Source organism: Chionomys nivalis, chromosome 2 (assembly GCF_950005125.1).
Source record: "Chionomys nivalis chromosome 2, mChiNiv1.1, whole genome shotgun sequence".
NCBI classification, from domain to species: Eukaryota; Metazoa; Chordata; class Mammalia; order Rodentia; family Cricetidae; genus Chionomys; species Chionomys nivalis.
The window spans coordinates 1,518,999-1,540,510 of record NC_080087.1 but is presented as its reverse complement, the minus strand read 5'-3'; the positions used below and the strand labels follow the sequence as shown (position 1 = coordinate 1,540,510).

Here is a 21,512-nt window from a genome sequence, read left to right as displayed (position 1 = left end):
TTTAACAGCCTTTTCACCAATTGCATACATATTTGACATGTTCTGTGATTACTTTAATTCTATTATTCACTCTTACCCCTGAAACACCTGATGACACTTTACTCCTTCTAAAGCATCACTCTTCTGTTCTTATGTCATCCTTTTAGCACCAAATTTAACTTGGCTGTTTGTCTGTACACGCACTGAGCAGGGATAATTTAGCAAGAATGCCACCACTTCAGAAAAAGACACAACCTCCTTCAGAACGAGGTACATATTTGCAAATCTGGGATGAGATAAATGAAAATGGATGGTTATGTTGCTCAATGTTCAATTTTCCCATGCAAAGCTGTTCAATGGCTGAATAATTTTAGCAACCCCCCTAATCAGGGATAAAAGAATGAAAGCACATATCTGCAGATACCCTATAACTGTTCGGACTTCAGCAAAGCCTGAAATAACTCAAGTACTTGCATTCACATTTAAATTTAGGGAATCCATTTTGGTAAACATGGAGAGGCCAAGGTGTAGATCTGTGAATTGTAGTTTAAAAAAAGGAAAAAACATCAGCAGCAAGAGCAACAGCAGAACTTCATAGTGAAGTAATCAAGGGTTACTATAATAAAGGAGAAAATAAATGAAAAAAATATTGTGTATGTTCACAGTGTTGTTATACCATAAAGTGTTCTCATACTAATTAGGGGAAAGGATGTGGGTTTCAGCTTTTCTTTTGGTATTGCGATGGAATTATTCCATAGTGGAGCAGAATCGCTTAAATAAATAAACTCAAATAGCAACTGTAATTTTTTCCAGATCTTTTCAGAGTGTCAGGAAGACTTGCTGATAATTCAGTCATCACTTACGTACTTACTCAATAAGCATTCATTATTCTATTCCTACTGGAAGTTATTTCTATATGCTTCTGAACCATAGAAGACTGTCGGAAAATATACGTATGAATATGTTAAAGAATCTATTAACTTTCAGGTATGGAAGTAAAATTTTGAATTCTACCTGCATACTTAAAACAAAAATATGAAATATTAAAGTTTTGCTTTTAAAAATAAATATTTTTTCTAAGATGGTTTACTGAGGATGGGTAAACTTGCCTAATGAACATCTAAATACAGTAAAGTGAATAAGAATATATGTTTAAAAATTGCATTATAAAATGGAAGTGTTTTCCTTCTCAATATGAGGATGAAGCATTACAAAATGTGTTAGTTACCAGTAATTCAAGGAAATACAACAATCTGATGCTAATACACGGCCCTACTTTTGCAGTTTTAACTTTCTCAGTGCAGCAATCACCTCCTTGTTCCTAAGGCTGTATATGAGTGGATTGAACATGGGAGTCACAATCGTGTAGAACAGAGACAGCAGTTTGTCAGTTTTTGGAGAATGCATGGATTTTGGTCTCAAGTAAGTAATGGTACCAGACCCATAAAACAGAACCACCACCAGCAAATGGGAAGAGCATGTGGAGAAAGCTTTTGCCCGCCCTTTGGCTGTAGGTAACCTTAGGATGGTGGCAATGATTTTGCTGTATGATGTAAGCACCAGTATGAAGGGGAGCGCAGCCACCACCATAACAACCACATAGACAGACAGCTCGTGCACTGAAGTGTCCCCACAGGCCAGCTTGAGAATGGGGGGTATGTCGCAGAAGAAATGGTCTATTTGGTTAGAATCGCAGAAATGCATAGAGAATATCCAACAGGTTTGGCCAATCTGGATTGGTATGCCACTGAGCCAGGAGCCTGCGGCCAGCTGAGTGCATTTTCTCGAGTTCATGACCAGAGGATAGTGCAGAGGGTTGCAGATGGCCACATAGCGGTCATAGGACATCACAGCCAGGAGAAAGCACTCATCCGTTCCCAACATAAGGAAGAAGCACATCTGCACGGCACAAGCCAACATGGAAATGTTTGTATTCTGTGTCCAAATGTTGAACAGAATCCTTGGGACAGTCACTGATACGTAACAGATTTCCTGAGTGGAAAAATTTGCCAGGAAAAAGTACATGGGTTTTTGCAATGTAGGGTCAAGTCTAGTTATTAATATTATGAGGCAATTACCAATGAGTATAATCATGTAAATGATGGAGAATACTGCAGACAGAATTCCTTGGAGGTTGGGAAGTGAAGCGAATCCCAGCAGGACAAATTGGGTCACTGTGGAAATATTGCTTTCTGCTCCAAACTTCATCTGTGGAAATGATTTAATCAGTCTGAATCATTTGTCTTTAGCTTTGTTTCCATCTCTACAATCCAAGAGTACCTTTCATTTTTATTACTCCATTCTCTATAAGAATTTGTCACTGTAAACAAATGCCTATTCAAAGCCTCACATTTCGTCCTTCTCAAGAAATTATACTAATTTTATTGTAAGAAATTTTTTAAATTTGTAGTATTCACTTAAACTGACTATAATTGGTAATTTGAAATATGTTCAATATTGGTTACTTGAGTTTATACTCATTACTCAAATATGTTTTCTGTGACCCTCAGCTTATATTTATTTGATTTTCAAATTACCAGTTTCAGTCTATGATAATTTAATGATTAAATATCTACAGAACAAGGTTGCTTGATTCTTAAAAACTGATAGTAAGAAATATAATACATCAAATATTATTTAAGCATTAATAACAAACAATAGAATACAACAAAATAATATTTAAACTTCAATGTACAATCTGAAAAACCATCACTTAAATTGTGCTCACATTTTATAGTGAGTAGTGATAATGACTGAGGTAATGGTGTTGATAATCTCAGTAATAACTCTAAGGGGAAGGTGCACATTCCAGACATGTTTACTTACTTTATAGAAAGATTGCCACCTGCCACTTGTATATGTGACTGTCTTAAACCTCTCAGCTACTAACTAATTCCTACAAATGTAATTCATTTCCTTTAGTTCATACTATGATGTGTTATTGTATGTGGATGTTCTTGGTAGGTTTACATATATTTTCATTTCCTTATATCCAGACCGGCATTGTAAGCATTTAAAAAAAAGTCCGCATTTAATGTGTGTGGGAAACTTATTATTTGACCAAAGTGGTTTAGTATCTTATTGGGAAATTTCTAAATCTAAGCACCTGCTTCAATTATGCTATCCCCCAAGATGTAAGATGTGGTTTCAGCTAGAATTCAAAACCTCTCTTACTCAATGAATTTTTTGAAATTTGTGTCTGTGAATGTTAAGGGGATAGGAGTGGAGGTCTGAAAGAATGATTTTATTTCCATTATCGCTTGCAGAAATAGTATTCCTAAAGTCAATTTGGTAGGAACAATATTGTTACATATTATATTAACCCTAAGGAAACATTTGAATATGTTAAACATAATAATTAAACATGCCTCAGAAGGAGAGAACATTATCCCAATTTTAATGTTATGGAATAACATACATCAAACCTCAGCATGGTTCCCAAAACTTTCATAATTGCAATGTACCAGCCAAAAATAAATGAAAAATAAATGAGACTGAGAGAAACGAGTGCCTTTAAACACACAGTATTATAACTGAGTTACTTAGATGATCATTTGATTGTGGATAGTAACACAACTATGATATGATTTCAAGTGTGACTTACTCAAAAAATGCCCGTGTAGCCTATAGTATCCAACAATATCTCAATTTAATGTCATTCATGTAGGCATTTCAATTCATTTCAAATTGAGTATAATGCAGGAAAAACACCAAACCAAAGGAAAGCCTTTTGTTAGTAGGTGCATGGAATTTGAACTCAAGTAAAATCCTGTAATCTCTCTCTTGTATTATGTAAATATTGTTTTGACAAATACTGTCTTCAGAATAGATAAATGTAAAAATTTATGTGTATGAATAACTCAGTACCCTATTAATACATGCTGGTGTTTATGTGATTATGATGAAAACCACAATTATGATATTGATCCTAATTTTAGTACCTGTGCTCCCGATATAATAAAGTAATTTGTCTTTTGGCCTCATTTCATCTCTTAATAATTTTAACCAGAAGACTATGGGCATTTATGAATAAGGGTTGTGAAATTTTAAAAGAAAATAAATCTGTTATTAAAATATTCTATTACTATAGATCATTTACTGATAATAAATAAACATGCATTTGTAAGCATAAATTGTAATATACAAAAGTAATTAATGTTAAATTTTTGAAACAAAATAAACTACTTACCTTTATTGGATTCTATAAAATGAGAGATATAATAAAAAATTAAATCAGATAAATTTTTTTCAGAGTCTATCTGTATTCTCCACCATATTCAGTGTCAGAATAAAGAGAGTTCTTTAAATACTAATGGTTCTCTACCCTGGGGAACATCTACTTTCCTATTGCATTTTATAATTGAAATGAGCTAGTTTGTCTGACACTCAAAGGTTTGATATGATATCCAAAATACTGCATGTATATGTTTTTTTTTTCTTTTTCTTCTTCTCCTCCTCCCCATTATCGTCTTATTGGTTTTTAAATTTTTAATCTCTTGTATTTTTAAGTGATTCTTTTGAAATCAATTTTAAAACTATTGTAATAGTATATTGATTATATATAAACTAAATGCTCTTTATAATGAGATAAAATACATTTTTACCAAGAACAATTATTATTTTTTTTTATTCAGAGCTGAGATTACTGCATTCTTTGTCATTTTGAGCATTTGAACAGTTATTTGATCATGATGATCACCATGCCAATCAAGAGTTTTAGAAATTTTAATTTAATTGTGATTAAACCTGTTCACTCAGGGCTTACCAATGTCTCAGTGGTTAAGATCATTGGCTGCTCTTGCAGAGGATCCAGGTTCAGTTCACACTACAAGGCATCTCTTTATCACCTGTAACTCCAGTTCCAGGGAATTCCATACTCTCTTCTTGCCACACAATACACGCATGTGTGTAAAAGAAATTTTCCTACAGATGCGTTCCTATCTTCAATGATAACAAAAGTCCCTAGTTAGGTTAAACATAAAGCTTTAGGAATTATTTGTTTTCCTTCTTTATAGTTTAATTCAGAAAATATATAAAGCTACACATATAGACTAATCACAAACACAGCCGTCAGTTTATGAACTTTTCATCAGCATGGGAAGAAACTCTTACTCATAATTAATCTGTCACTTCCCTTTTCTTTCTAATCTCCAGCACTGAATAAGCATTAGTCTGTTATTTCTCTTAATGTGTCTCTCTGAGATTATGTATTAATTAGCTTTTAAACATATTATTTACATGTTACTCAATATATCTATAACCTTTGTATTTTATGAGATATGAGCTAATGATACTACACAATTTTTCTACCATTTAAGTCTGTGTTCTTGGATACAATATTCCTTGTAAACTTTCTCCATGTTGTGGGCTGGTACTTTGATCTTGCTCATAACAGTGTAGCATTCCACAATACAAATGAAAATTAATTCATCTCAAGATAATGTGTAATAAAAGGTATTCAAAGTCTTATAATTAATATACTATCTGTGATTATGATATGAAGCAAACCTGGCTTGTTGCAACATGGAAATTGTAACTGAAAACCCACGTCACAAACTTCATGCTTCTTTCAGCATTTCACAGTTCTTAAGGAGTATGTGATAATATTAAGATCTTGAAATTTTATTCTACCATAAGTGGTTCTGCATGAGAAGATTTCTTACATGTTTTTTTTTTTTTTTTTTTTTGTTTTTCGAGACAGGGTTTCTCTGTGGCTTTGGAGCCTGTCCTGGAACTAGCTCTTGTAGACCAGGCTGGTCTCGAACTCACAGAGATTCACCTGCCTCTGCCTCCCAAGTGCTGGGATTAAAGGCGTGTGCCACCACCGCCCGGCATATTTCTTACATGTTATAGAATGTATTTAATCATTAGTTCTCCATAGGCAGAAGCTAGAGATGGAGTAAGCATGGGGGTTCCTTTTTTAACGCCAACATTCAGAGGCAGAGACAGGAGGATCTCTGTGTAATCTGGGCCATTCTGGTCTACACATTAGGTTCCACAACAGTCAGGGCTCCATAGTAGAGAAACTCTGTCTCAGACAAAAGTATCTAGCAATTGTGCTTTTGGGTGATTCTGCACTGGTGTGTTCAAGAATAGATGCTTTCGTGCAGTTATACAAAATTATATGGCATTGATTATAGAATATTTCATACATGTTTATTGTCAAAATTTAGATTTAGTTAGAAAATGAACTGTAGTCATTTTCTACATGATTCAACATGATTAACTAATGTCATAAGCTTTAAATACTTCAGCATGAAGATAATGAAATATCTACATTAACTATGTTCTCAAGAATTTCTAAATCCATTTAACAAGCTATTACATGGCCAAGTTTGTGAAATTAATTATCTCACTGGTATCACCATTGCCATTATTTCAGATAAGACTTAATAGAGTTTAAATGCAATTCTTTCAAACACAGACAAGCCACAAATTTTATTATGGAAAATATTATTACAAACAGTATAAAGCTTATATAGCAATATATTCAAAATTTATAGTAACAGAGAATTCCATGCAGGAAATGGATACTTGCAAAAGATCCTAGAAATCATCTAACTTAATCATTACTTAACAGAGTTTGTTCAGTTGAAAGGAGAGTTCTGAACTCTACAAGAAACTCTTAATTTTTATGGACATTTTCTGAGGCACAGGAAGTGAGGATGGGGGGAACTTTAGTTCATGCAAAAGCAGTTATTTCATCTACTTAGTTTTAGACTGATTTTTGAGTCTCTTAAATTATTACTCTGTTTTAAGCAATTTATGAAGATTATCAGTAACACTTCTCTGTAAAACTAAAATATAAAATGAGCAGCTCCAATGATAATATAGTGAACTTTTACACAAGTATTTTGATAAATTCTTTTAGTGGTAAAGAGAAAAAAAATGTGTCAAGATACAGGGTACGCTGTGCAATAATTACTCTGCAGTGTTAACTACATATCCAATTATAGCATTATATTTGGACAAAAACATATGTTGTGAATTATTGGTAAGTAGGTAGCAAGGATGAGAATTAGAGATACAATAGGAAAAGAAGACAATGGCCAGGACAAAATACAATATTTAGTAGAACATTTACTATATTTGTTAAATTCAAAGAGATTTTATCTTGCAAATTTCAATAAAATAATATTGTTGGGTTATGCAGTCTTATAAATTCTAAATAATAGAAATAAGAGAACACCACATTTGCATAGACACATTCACTCATATATGTGTGAGTGGACATATTTGCACACACGTGTGCACACACAGGCATTTGTATATTTTAAAAAGAATGTATCGTAACATTTGGAGATCAATTTTCTGTGATTTGACATTAAAATCAATACTAAATACATTAAATACATTTAAGTAAATATTAAATGAAATTTCATTTTTCATGTGACATAATTTTTAGAAAAACAAATGACCCTACATGAGAAAGATCAAAACTTAAAATAGTTATTTAATTGCATATTTTATTTTTCAGTTTGTTCACGGCTTCTTTCACATCCTTGTTCCTCAAGCTGTAAATCAGAGGGTTCAGCATGGGAATCACAAGGATATAGAACAGTGAGCTCATTTTGTCTTGATCGAGGGAATAGGAAGAACTTGGCCTGAAATACATGAAGAGCACAGTTCCTTGGAAAATTGCAACTGCAGTCAGGTGAGAGGCACAGGTGGAGAAAGCTTTAACTCTTCCCTCAGAAGAGCGGATCTTCAGGACTGATGAGATGATGTAACAATAAGAAACAAGAACTCCTGAGATGGTACTCAGTTCAATAAACCCAAAAATTGTGAATATTGCTAACTCATTGACCTGTGTGTCTGAGCAGGACAGTAGTAAGATTGGAGGGATATCACAAAAGAAATGATCTATTTCATTAGACCCACAGAAGCATAAGTGGAATGTCAGTGTTGTGTGTATCAAAGAGTCTGCCACACCTACAAGATAAACCCCAGCCATGAGGAAGGAGCACAGGCTGCTGGACATGTTCACTGTGTAGAGTAAGGGGTTGCTGATGGCTTGGTACCGGTCAAAGGCCATCACTGCCAGAAGTATGCATTCTGAATCTACAAATGTACAGGCAATGAAGAATTGCAGAGCACAGCCAAAAAAAGGAATTGACTTGTCATTGCCAAATATGTCCGTCAGCATCTTGGGCCCAACTGCTGTGGAATAGCAGAGGTCACAGAAAGAGAGGTTACTGAGGAAAAAGTACATAGGAGTTTGAAGTTGGGTATCCACTTTAATTAAGAAAATCAATCCAAGATTTCCCACAAGGTTAATGAGGTAAACCAGTAGAAATATTGTGAACAGAACCACTTTTACCTCATAGTTATTGGTAATTCCCATTAATATGAACTCAGTAAAGGCAGAGCAATTTTCCCTCTCCATTCTTCTTTGCATTTCTGAATTGTTTAGAAAATGTTCAAGAGGATGCAAAATGTATACTTTGCTTTCTGAGTGTGAACCGTGCACCTGTAAGACAGAACACAATTGGCTTCAGATGTTACTATTTTACTACAAGAGAGTCATCAGTCAGTTTAAAGACTCTCTTTGGTTAAATGATTTAAGAACTAACATCTCAGCTAGTCTGTTTGGAAAATTTGATCTCATTTCCTTGAGATTCATGAAGCGCACTGCTTTCTACAAGTTCCCTAATTATTGTGAGTCACATTTTGCCATGTTTGGCTGACAGAAGTATTTTAAATTCAAAGTGACATCAGGGAATTCTGGCATTACAGACAGTGCAACAGACCTTCTTCTGTGTTTTGGAGTACTCACGTGACAAAAAAAGAATCTTATTATTTTCCTAAAAGAAAATCATGATGGTTGTGAAGAGTTTTCTGCCAGTTATAGAATATAGACTAGGTTACTGAATAATCCTAATAGGCTTTTTATGTTACTATACCTGATTCAGGTTTCCTTATTGCCTGTTCACATCAGCCAAGGGTCTCCTATGCACAGGTGAGTATTCTGACTAAAGACATATGCCATAAAAACAGAACAACAACAACAAACTTTTATTTTGCATTTGCCTTAAGCCTGATTTTAAAATAGATCATTATATATAATATTGGAAATTGACAAAGATCCAGTGTTTTTACTACTACACGCCCAGCAGCTTTCCACCTCATACACACCAGTAACTGAAGGGACTCACCAATCCCTGCCTTATCTGATAGTAGTGCATATGAGGCAGAAAGAGAAGGAAGACCTAGCTTAATGGACTCTCTTCATCTGCCCATGGAGAGTCCCTGGTAGCTCCTAGGTGTTTAACTATTTAGCCCACGGCATTTCTCTTACTGAAACAGAGAATTCTCCACCAGTATTTTCCAGGATCTAACACTTCCTACCCTGCATAACATTGGGAACTATTGTGATTTGTCACTCCATGGAATTAGACAGAGAATATCTATGACTGTCTATGTCTGGGCACAGAAAAGATATAGAAAAGTGATAGAACTCTGACAAATATTCCATTCAGAATATAAATATCATTTAATAACTTACCAAACCTCTGGAAATTGGACAATATACATAAAAATATTTTTGGCACATATAGGAGCTGTCTGTCTCCCAGTCTCCCTTTCTGTGTCTGTCCCTACCTCTTTTTCTCCTCTCTGATTCTCTCTCGTTCTCTTTCTCCCTCATATCTGTGTATGGACTGTTTCTTTATTCTGCAGTGTGATGTATCTCTTTCTCCTTCATGGTATATGAAAGTTGGAATGTGGGTGAAGAGCATTTGAGGGATTTTCTAGACCTAACAAGTCATGGCATGGTCTCAAATGGAGCTCCATTTGAATATGCTGTTCGTTGTTTGCACACACTTTTTACATCAATATTCATTAAGTTCATGCATGTGTTTGCACAGTTATAAATAATGTCCTTGCCATGCGACCAAACTAAAATAAAATTTTATTCTGCTACTGCTATATTCAGTTCAGTCACATTCTTCTAGTTCTCTGCAAATAAATATTGTTAGTCATTACATGGAATTCAATGGAATTACATGGAAGTCAATTCATGAACTGAATAACTAAGAAAGTAAAATAAATGACTAAGTTACAAATTCTTTTTTTATTGAAGGTGATATTTAGGATACATATTGTATAGTTTAGATCTGAAAATTTAGAACTTACCTTAGTTGAACAGGTTTCTGTCAGATGGGCATGAAGCAGGTAGCATTTTATATTACCCATTGACGTTTGGGATTTCAGATTCTGAAAATATTTCCCTCAGGCTTTGATGTGATTAATTATAATTCTGGGTCTGTATTTTATGTCATAAGTCCAGTGCTAATTCTTTATTATGGTAACCAAATAAATATACATCAGTAGGAAAACTATTAACTATTTAAAAATATAAAATATAACCTAAGGTTTACTTCTTCATTCAAAGCAGAAATTTAACAAAATTTAAACAGCTATCAGTCTTTACCTCTTCATTTCTTTTCTGTAGTACTATATACTACATTTCCATTATTTCAGAAATATGTCAGTTTTGACATAATTGTTTTATTTCTTAATAAAATGATGTAGCATAGTATTCACTCATTTAAAACAAAAACTTATTTGGTATCAGTGTACTGATTGGGTGTGTAGGCACCAACACTATTTAATTATAGAAACTCCTTAAAGCTTCAGTAATAAATTCATGTTCATTAGCAGCCATTCTCCCTTCTGAGCTGTCTGCAGTCTCTGGAACACACATTTCTGTTGATAAGTAGCTGCCTATATAGGGCAGAACATAAAATTATAACTAAGCAAAATGTAGCCTCTTGCAACAGACTTTGTATATTTACACTCAGCTTATCATGTCAGTGGTGTTTACATGCAACAGAGTATGTTTCCTTTAATGGCTAAATTATTCACACATGTGCATGTACACACAAACAAATCTATTTTATGGTGGTCATTCAATTTATTGGGGCTTTCTTGTTGCTCTTTGGTTATTTAAATAATTCATCTTCATGAATGTCAGTGTTAAGGACACATTCTATACTTGAAATTGCATGCTCATTTGTGTGTGTGTGTACTTATGTGTGTAGGTATGTGTGTGTATGTGTGTGCAACTGTGTGTCATTGTCTATGTGTGTTTGATATTGTGGGTTTGTCCATTGACTCTCCTTTGAAACCAGAGGATGGTGTTAGATATCTTCCTGGCACTTTCTTTCTATGGATGAAATGTCTCTAATTTAATCTAAAATTTAAGATTGGTGGCTAGTCTGGCTGCACAGTGAGCTCTCAGGACTACCTGCACCTGCCCTACAGTGTTGGCATTACAGGACCTTACAATTTTTTAAATGATGCTGTAGGTACACACTTAGTTCTTCATGCTTGCAGAATAAGCACTTACAAACACTGAATACCTCACTGGCTACAGCAATTATCATGTTCTTTTCCCCAATGAAGATGTCCACAACATTAATTTCATGATATTATACATTCTACACTCTTAGTACACTCCTTCAACTTTCTGTTTTTTACACCTAGAAACCTTAAGACTATTTTAGTCACTGTTGTATTGATGATTGTGAGAAAGTTATGATTAACCCACAGGTAAAAGCATTTTTGCCCAGTTGAAAGAGCACATTTTTCCCATTAAGATTTGGGCTGGTGTATGCCAGCAAGAGGCACTCCTCATTAGAGCTTAGAAGCTGCTTAGCTGAATAAGATAAAACACCTGTTTGAGCTTCCTCCCAAGGACAGTGCATGGAGGTGGTTAGCTATCTGTACTGCCCCTTTTTCCTACCATTTGTCTGCAGTATATATGCGGCTGAGAAATAAACTCAGGGTTGTTTAATATTGACCTTCAGTTCTCCTGGTTTATTCTATGATTCTGTCTTCAGCCTCATGCCTTCTCCCAGGTACCCTTTGCTGATTCCTGCCAGAGCAGGCTATGATATTTAATGATCTATATATACATGTGGATATCAAAATTATAAGCTAGAATCTGCTTCTGAGTGAGAACATGTAGTATTCATATTTATGAGACTAAGATATCTCCTATTACATACTAATTTTCAGATCAACTTATTTTTTTTCAGAATTTTAGAATTCTGCTTTTAATAAAGCGAAAATAAAATTCCAAGCAGTATATATTCACTCTTTTTAGTGTCTATTCTTTCATAAGGGAGAAGGATGCTGGTTTCATTTCTCAATGTTTGTGAATAAACAGCAGTATTCAATATAGATATGCAGTGTAAGTATTCCTGTGTAGGCTGTAGTCCTTTGGGTGTATGCCCAAGAATGGCATGATGAGTCAGATCCTACTTCTGGTTTTAGCTTCTTAAGAAACTTCCACATTTTCTGTGTTGGCTGTACCCGTTTATGATTCTACAAATAATGAATAAATTTTCCCAGTTCCACACATCCTCACATGATGGAGGTGAGTCTTGTATTTTATCTGTTGCTTTCATTGGTTAACTAATAAAGAAAACTGCCTTAGCCCATTTGATAGGCCAAACCTTAGGTGGGTGGAGTAAACAGAAGAGAATGCTGGGAGAAAGAAGCCGAGTGATGAGTCGCCATGATTCTCCCACTCCAGACAGACGTAGGTTAAGATTCTCCCTGGTAAGCCAGCTCATGGTACTACACAAAATATTAAAAATGGGTTAGATCAATATGTAAGAGCTAGCCAATAAGAGGCCGAAACTAATGGGCCAGGCAGTGATTAAAAAAATACAGTTTCCATGTAATTATTTGGGGGCATAAGCTAAGCCATGCGGGCGGCCGGGTGCCGGGGACGCAGCCCTGCCGCTCCTATTACAAGAGAGTGGCGCCCAACGTGGGGTTCGAACCCACGACCCTGAGATTAAGAGTCTTGTGACTAAACTGTCTTTGGAATTTCCTGCTTCATGAAAATGTCTGCTAAAAACTATGGGCCTGTAGGCTAAAGATGGATGCCCCAACAGTACAAGAAAACTTTGGGTGACTGTCCAGACAGTGAGATGTCTCTGTCATTTCTAGAGTTTTGGATCTCTTGTTTGCTTAGGTAATATTATATCCTTCTGGAGTCTTTGATGGAGTTAAAAAATGGATAGATAGTTATAGTTTTCCTTAGTTGTAATAAAATAGATATAAATATTGTAACTGTAATTCTTACTTGATAACTGTTTTGCTATATGTAATCTTACTATGTTAAAATAAAAGCCTTTTTTGTTTAAACAAAAAAAATGATGGAGGTGGTTCTTGTATTTTATCTGTTGCTTTCATTGGTTAATTAATAAAAAAAAACTACTTGGCCCTAATAGGACAAAAAATTAGATAGGCAGAGTAAACAAAACAGGATGCTGGGAGAAAGAAGCCGAGTCAGGGAGTCGCCATGATTCTCCCACTCCAGACAGACACAGGTTAAGATCCTCCCTGGTAAGCCAGCTCATGGGGCTACACAGAATATTAGAAATGGGTTAGATCAATATGTAAGAGCTAACCAATAAGAGGCTGGAACTAATGGGCCAGGCAATGATTAAAAAAATACAGTTTCCGTGTAATTATTTTGGGGCATATGCTAGCCATGCGGGCGGCTGGGTGCCGGGGACGCAGCCCTGCTGCTCTTATTACAACACTCACAGGCATTTATTATTTTCTTTCAGGTAATGGTCATTATTTTGTATGAGATGAAACTCACTGTAGATTTAATTTGCATCTCTGAGAGGTTGAATTGCTAAGGATATTGCTTATCTAAATAGTAATTTTTATTTTTACAATTATCTCTTTCTTTCTTTCTCTCATATGTGTGTGTGCTTTGTGTATATACACGTGTCTGGGCCTACATATGCCAGAGTACCAGATTGGAGGTCAGAGGACCTTTACAGGTCTTGGTTTTCTCCTTTTGTATTGAATTAAGATCCTTAAGTTTCCTGGGCCTTAATTAGAGAGGTATTTTCTAGCCCTTGTACACTTTATAGGCAGGCTGAACTTCCTGAGAAAGGAAGGGAGGAAAAAGGAGGAGAGGAGAGGAACGGAAAAGGGAGAAGAGGGGAGGAGAGGAGATGGGGGAGAAGAGGAGAAGAGAGGACAGGGAAGGGGAGAAGAGAGGAGACAAGGAAAAGAGAGGAGGGGAAGGGAGGGAAGAGGAGAGAGTAGGAGAGAGGTGAAGAGAAGAGAGGAGAAGAGACAAGGAAAGGAGAGGAGAGGAAAAGGAGGGGAGGAAAGGGGAGATGAAGAGAAGAGAGGAGAGGAGAAGAGAAGAGAGGAGAGGAAAAGAGAGGAAAGGAGAAGAGAGGAGAAGACATGAGAGGGGAGGGAAGGAGAGGAGAGGAGAGGGGAGGGGAGGGGAGGGGAGGAGAGGAGAGGAGAGGAGAGGAGAGGGCCTCAGATTGCACATTCATGGTACTTTTGCATCTAGCTCTGTTTTCTGAACTCTGGAATTAGAAATGTATCATGTAACACCCAAATTCACTTTGAACTCTTTATACCATGTCTTGTGATTATGAATTACATATGACTGTGGTATTAAATAAGAGTTTGAACATTTGTCTCAGTTGAATACTTGAGTATTTGCTGTTAATGTTGCTGCAAGTCCCCTCCTAGGCACCTGCAGTTGGAGCGAGGTGAATCTTAAAGTGGTCCTTGTCATTGAGATCGTACCTTAAATCTTAGAGCTTTCTTGGTAGCATCTTTTACATCTTTATTTCTCAAACTGTAAATCAGTGGATTGAGTACTGGGATGATGATGGTGTAGAATACTGAGATGATTTTATCAGTACTGGGGGAATAGAGGGAGCTGGGCCGAGAATAAATGAAGAGCAGCGTGCCCTGATAGATGGCCACGGAGGTGAGGTGAGACGCACAGGTGGAGAAAGTTTTCTTCCTCCCACTTGTAGAGCGGATCTTCAAGACGGAGAGAAGGATGAAGAAGTAGGAGACGATGATGATGATGAAGCAGAGGACCTCCACAGAACTCCCATATGTGGAAAGCAGCCATTCGTTAATGGACGTGTCCGTGCAGGAAAGCTTCAGCAGAGGAGGGAGGTCACAGAAGAAATGATTGATGACATTTTTGTCACAATATTTTAGAATAAAGGCGAAAGATGTGTGAACCAGGGAACTCATGTTGCCGCCAACATATGACAGCACGACCAACCGTATGCACAGGTTCCTGGACACAGCAACTGTGTACAGCAAAGGATTGCAGATGGCAACGTAACGATCATAGGCCATGGCAGCCAGGATAAAGGATTCAGTATCGGCAAATGTACAGAAGAAATAAAACTGGAGAGCACAGCCAATGTAAGAAATCGATTTCTTTGCTGAGAGGAAATTGACTAGCATGTTGGGAACAATTACTGAAGAATAACACAGGTCTACGAAGGAAAGATTGCTAAGGAAAAAGTACATAGGGGTTTGAAGATGTGGGTCTGTCCTAATTAACAACATCAAGCCAATATTGCCTGTTAAAATCATACCATACAATGTCAGAAACACAAGGAATAAAAGAACCTGGAGTGCAGGTCTTGTTGGGAAACCTAACAAGATGAATTCAGTGACCAAGGTATAGTTTTCAACTGTAAACTCCATGCAGGTGTAGTTTTTTTCTTTTTTCTTTTAGAGAACTGTAAAAGCTTAAAAATATGATACAAGTCAGAAAATTGAAATAATTCAGAATAAGCTTATTTCATTATTTTATAAAGGATAGTTAAATAAACAAAAGGTCTATGATCAAGCTGTTTCCAAACCCAGTATCTGAGAGATGTATTTCAGAATTTGGTCAACGATTGAACTGAAGGCTACCTTGTGTATTTTGATTCGCCATTCTTTTTGACACTGCACTACTGACGTTTCCTTTTCCAGGCCAGAACAAGGCATGTTTTTGTTTACATTTCTGTATTAAAATATAATGGAATATTTGGATGCCAAGAATGAAGTCATTGATGAAAACACAATGTTAAAAGAAAAATTAGATTTCATATTGATGTAAATTGATATCTCATGCCTTTCTTTTGGCATCAAAAAGTTAGAACAGTTTACTTCCTTTTCTTTTTGTTCCTCCCCTACCCCCACACATTTAAGGTACAGGCATGATGTGCTGTGCCAACGTAACACAAGCTAGAGTCATTGAAGTGGAGAATGGTCCCTCCTTGGAGAAAATTTCTCCAAAAGATTGAATGGTAGCCAACACTATAAGGCATTTTTCTTAATTAGTGATTTCTTTGAGGGGGCCCAGTTGCATGTGAATCAGTCTACTTCTTGGCTTGTGTTCTGGGTTCTATAAGAAAGCTCTATGAGCAATAACTACTAAATACTAAGTAGCTGACTCAATAAAGCATGGGCAACATTTAGTCATAAATTAATTTATAATAACTTTAAATTATATGGCATTTTCATGAATAAATACAAGTAACAAAAATAGGTGACAATTTTATTGTACTATGAAACAAATAGTATCTGAGAAGCCTATCAATCTTGTTTCTGTGCTCTCAGCATACTTAAACGGTAGAACACTAAGTATTTGAATGATTTCACTTGATTCAATCTTGAAGTAAAAGAAATCTGTACTTAATCTTGAACATTGTCTTGAAGGATGTAAAACAAATGAACAAAGCAGTCAACGAATACATTAATGTTGTCTAAGAGAACCATAAAGGGAAACATAGCTGATTCTGGATTATTACTTTATTCCATTATTAGAATAATTTTTGCTAAGGTAGTATTGATGATAGGGATGAGGTCTTTCATTCAATCATTTTAATCCAATGATTAAAACATCCCCATGACATGTGTACATCAAAACCCAGATGGCTCATTACCAGAAAGTTATACTCAAATGCATTTATCAACAGAGTGTGATGGTGTGTCATATTTTCTCTAGATAGTGGAAATAATTTCTTATGTATTGTCTGCTTTTAGCAATACATTAAATTTAAGTTAATGTAAATTAAGTTATAATCTGTTTTCTTTACACATTATCCAACTTTGTGAAACTTAATAAACATTATAACTGATAAGGCAACTATGATATATCTTTCAGTGGTTCTGTATTAAAATACAGAATTAACTATCTACTTATTTATTTGTCAGTCTGTCAATTTTTCATATGTCTGTCTATCATCTATCTATAATCTCTTGATCCACCCACTTTCTAGTTATCTTCTCTATGCATTACCCTTTAGACAGAACAACATGTAGAAAACTGTATTTTACTTATGCTGACACTGCTTTATCAACAGTAACTACAAGTTGTTTAAGGTTTCTCAAGTATAACAAAGAATTCCAAATATATTTGGTGTAGCTAATTGAATTGTCTTGTAGATGGAAAAATGAAAAAATAGGAAATTTGTGTTGAAAGGGGAAATTGACAAAAAACTTAAGATAAAAAAAATTGTTCCAAAGTTGTATAATGCATTAATTCACAAAACTACATTCTCAGTCATATAAAATGTCAGGGAGATGCTTGAAATAATAGACAAAGACATTAGTCTAGGAATTAACAGGAATGATTTAAATTGAAATATGTTTTTACTCGAACACAGAAGGAGAAACAAACATTGGGGTTGCTCAGAATGTATAGTTACATCACATTGAGACAGGCTGAAGAGCAGAAAATGTTTTCTCATTTCCTGGAATATAATGGCAGCTGCTCCTGTGATAAAATATTCCTTGTGGTTGTCTAAAAAGTTAATGATAATAGGAGTCAAAGGCACACGGAGAAGAAGCAGAAGATAGAAAAGTCTCAACTCCTGAGAAAAAAGATAAAAATTAAATTATAAAAAAATTTACAGGTGAGGGAGTGCGGGCCCCTGCTGCTGGGGCTTCAGGGTCTGCTGTGCTCCTCTGAACCCGCCCTGCCTGCCACGTTCTTCCCTTTGTCCCTGGCTCACTGGGCTACCAGGTATCCCTGTGTAGGTGCTGAGAAGTTCCATCTGGACTGGTGAGTGTGTGCTATCCAGGGGTGGACTGTCCAGGAAGAGAGCACAAACCCCCCTCCCCCAGCTCATGCTGCAGGACTTTCTTTCGTACACACGCCCCCCCCCCCAAGCCTGCCTTGTCTGCAAGGTCCTTTGCTGAGGAACAGCTTCCTGCTCCTACACTAAGGCTACCCACCCAGAGCAGTGAGTGCCTGACTATTGGGCAGGCCTCAAGGTCCCTGCAAGGGAGCGCGGGCCCCTGCTGCTGGGGATGCAGAGTCTGCTGTGCTCTTCTGGACCTGCCCTGCCTGCGTCATTCTTCCCTTTGTCCCTGGCTCATTGGGCTACCAGGTGTCCCTGGGTAGGTGCTGAGAAGTTACATCTGGACGGTGAGTGTGTGCTGTCCAGGGGCGGACTGTCCCTGAAGAGAGCACAACCCCCCTCCCCCAGCTCCTGCTGCAGGAGTTTCTTTCCTACACACGCCCACTCCCCCCCAAGCCTGCCTTGTCTGCAAGGTCCTTTGCTGAGGAAGAGCTTCCTACTCCTACACTAAGGCTACCCTCTCAGAGTGGTGAGTGCCTGCCTACCGGTCAGGCCTCAAGAACACCCGAAAGGGAGGGCAGGCACCTCCAGCTTGTGCTTCAGGATCGCCTGTGTTCTACTAGACACCGCCCTACACCCCACATTCGCCCTTTTGTCCTCAGGTCATTGGACGACCAGGCGTCCATATTTTGGTGTTGAGGAGTCCATCTTGAAGGGAAGGGTCCCTGCCCCTACACTGAGGAGATACACCCAGGGAGTTAGTCACAGCAAAGACTGGACCAAGACATCAGGCCTCTCCTGGCTCCATTTGATGGAAGAGATGGGCAGGCGCCAATGCAAGAATTCCTCCAACAACCTGAAAGGTAATGTGACATCACCAGAATCCAGGCATCCCGAAATAAGAAGAATTGTACACCCTATTCCAGAAGAATTAGAAGAATTCAACTCAAAAGTGAATTATATGAAAATAATAGAGGACCTTAAACAGGAGGTGAAAACTGACATAATCAATTAGAGACTACAAACAAAAAGGTAGAGGAAATGAATAAATCTCTCAAAGATACCCAAGAAAACCAAGAGAAGCAAGAAAAACAATCAAACAGGTAAGGGAAATGGTTCAACACTTGAAGAATGAAGTGGAAGTAATGAAGAAAACACAAACCGAGGGAAGGATGGAGATGGAAAATTTGGATAAACGAACAGGAACTACAGAAACAAGTACTAGCAACAGATTACAAGAGATAGAAGAAAGAATCTCAGACACTGAAGATACCATAGAGAAAATAAACACACTGATCAAAGAAAACAGCAAAACCAACAAATTCTCTTCACAAAACATTCAGGAAATCTGGGACACAATAAAAAGACCAAACCTAAGAATAATAGGGATAGAAGAAGGAGAAGTACAGCTCAATGGTCCAGAAAATATATTTAATAAAATTATAGAAGAAAACGTTCCCAACCTTAAGAAAGATATTCCTTTGAAGGTCCAAGAAGCATACAGAACACCGAATAGACTGCATCAAAAAAAAAAAAACAAAACAAAACATCTCCTCTTCATATAATAATCAAAACACAAAACATACAGAATAAAGAAAGAATATTAAGAGCTGCAAAGGAAAAAGGTCAAGTTACCTATAACGGTAAACCTATCAGACTTACACCTGACTTCTCTATGGAAACCATGAATGCCAGAAGGTCCTGGATAGATGTACTGCAGAAACTAAGAGACCATGGATGCAAGCCCAGACTACTTTACCCAGCCAAGCTTTCATTCACTATAAATGGAGAAAACAAAATTTTCCAGGATAAAAACAAATTTAAACAATACCTAGCCAAAAATCCAGCCTTACAGAAAGTAATTGAAGGAAAATCACAACCCAAGGAGTCCAACTATACCCACAATAACTCAGACATCTAATGACCCTTCAGCAGCACAACTTGAAGAAGGGAAACACACAAACTCTACTACCAAAGAAAAGAAAGAAAGAAAGAAAGAAAGAAAGAAAGAAAGAAAGAAAGAAGGAAAAAATGACCGGAGTTAACAACCACTAGTCATTAATTTCACTTAATATCAATGGACTCAACTCACCTATAAAGAGGCACAGGCTAGGAGATTGGATACGAAAACAGGATCCAACATTCTGCTGCTTACAAGAAACACACCTCAACCACAAAGACAGACATCTACTCAGAGTAAAGGGCTGGGAAAAGGTTTATCAAGCAAACAGACCTAAGAAACAAGCAGGTGTGGCCATACTAATTTCTAACAAAGTTGACTTCAAACTAAAATCAATCAGGAGAGATGGAGAGGGACATTGTTTACTCATAACAGGAACAATTCATCAGGATGAAGTCTCAATCCTGAATATCTATGCCCCTAATATAAAAGCACCCACTTATGTAAAAGAAACATTACTAAAACTCAAGGCAGTCATCAAACCACACACACTAATAGTAGGAGATTTCAACACTCCTCTCTCCCTAATGGACAGGTCAATCAGACAGAAACCTAACAGAGAAATAAGAGGATTAAGGGAGGTAATGAATCAAATGGACTTAACAGACATCAATAGAACATTCCACCCAAATAGAATATACCTTCTTCTCTGCAGCTCATGGAACCTTCTCGAAAATACACCACATACTCAGTAACAAAGCAAACTTACATAGTTGCAAAAAAATATTAGTAACCACCTGTGTCTTATCTGATCACCATGGATTAAAGTTAGAATTTAACAACATTGTTACCCCCAGAAAGCCTACGAACTCATGGAAACTGGACTGGCAACTACTGAACCACACCTGGATCAAGGAAGAAATAAAGAAAGAAATTAAAGTCTTTCTTCAATTCAATGAAAACGAAGACTCAACATACTCAAACCTATGGGACACTATGAAAGCAGTGCTAAGAGGAAAGTTCATAGCATTAAGTGGCCACTTAAAGAAAATGGAGAAAGTACACATTGGAGACTTAATAGCCCACCTGAAAGCTATAGAAAAAAAAAGAAGCAGACTCACCTAGGAGAATTAGAAGACTGGAAATAATCAAACTGAGGGCTGAAATCAACAAAATAGAAACACAGAAAACAATCCAAAGAATCAATGAAACAAAAAGCTGGTTCTTGGAGAAAATCAATAAGATTGATAAACCCCTATCCAAACTAATCAAACGGCGGAGAGAGAATACGCAAATTAACAAGATCAGAAACAAAAAGGGAGACATAACCACAGACACAGAAGAAATTAAGAGAATCATTAGATCTTACTACAAAAGCCTGTATGCCACAAAATTGGAAAATGTAAAAGAAATGGACACTTTTTTAGATAAGTACCATATACCAAAGTTAAACCAGGACCAGGTGAACAATCTAAATAGACCTGTAAGTCGCGAAGAATTAGAAGATGTTATAAAAAACCTCCCCACCAAAAAAAGCCCAGGTCCAGATGGCTTCAATGCAGAATTCTACCAGAACTTCCAAGAAGACCTAATACCTATACTCCTTAATGAATTTCACAATATACAAACAGAGAAGTCATTGCCAAATTCCTTTTATGAAGCTGCAGTTACTCTGATACCAAAACCACACAAAGACCCAACCAAGAAAGAGAAATATAGGCCAATCTCACTCATGAACATTGATGCGA

At 36.6% G+C, this 21,512-nt stretch overlaps 3 protein-coding genes across 3 annotated transcripts; all 3 read right to left on the bottom strand.

The window, feature by feature from the left end:
• Positions 1–1,251: 1,251 nt before the first annotated feature.
• LOC130870021 (olfactory receptor 10AG1-like) lies at positions 1,252–2,187 on the bottom strand. Its single transcript, XM_057762592.1, has one exon. The coding sequence runs from the start codon at positions 2,185–2,187 to the stop codon at positions 1,252–1,254; it is 936 nt and encodes a 311-aa protein (XP_057618575.1).
• Positions 2,188–7,432: 5,245 nt separating this feature from the next.
• LOC130863304 (olfactory receptor 5W2-like) lies at positions 7,433–8,377 on the bottom strand. The gene has a single exon (XM_057753223.1). It carries the CDS (start codon positions 8,375–8,377, stop codon positions 7,433–7,435), a length of 945 nt encoding a protein of 314 aa, XP_057609206.1.
• Positions 8,378–14,550: 6,173 nt separating this feature from the next.
• LOC130863295 (olfactory receptor 5I1) lies at positions 14,551–15,495 on the bottom strand. The gene has a single exon (XM_057753211.1). It carries the CDS (start codon positions 15,493–15,495, stop codon positions 14,551–14,553), a length of 945 nt encoding a protein of 314 aa, XP_057609194.1.
• Between the last annotated feature and the right edge of the window lie 6,017 nt (positions 15,496–21,512).

Bases quoted from the DNA above. Each gene is read 5' to 3' on its own strand.
- LOC130870021 (XM_057762592.1), bottom strand. From the start codon at position 2,187: ATGAAGTTTGGAGCAGAAAGCAATATTTCCACAGTGACCCAATTTGTC.
- LOC130863304 (XM_057753223.1), bottom strand. From the start codon at position 8,377: ATGCAAAGAAGAATGGAGAGGGAAAATTGCTCTGCCTTTACTGAGTTC.
- LOC130863295 (XM_057753211.1), bottom strand. From the start codon at position 15,495: ATGGAGTTTACAGTTGAAAACTATACCTTGGTCACTGAATTCATCTTG.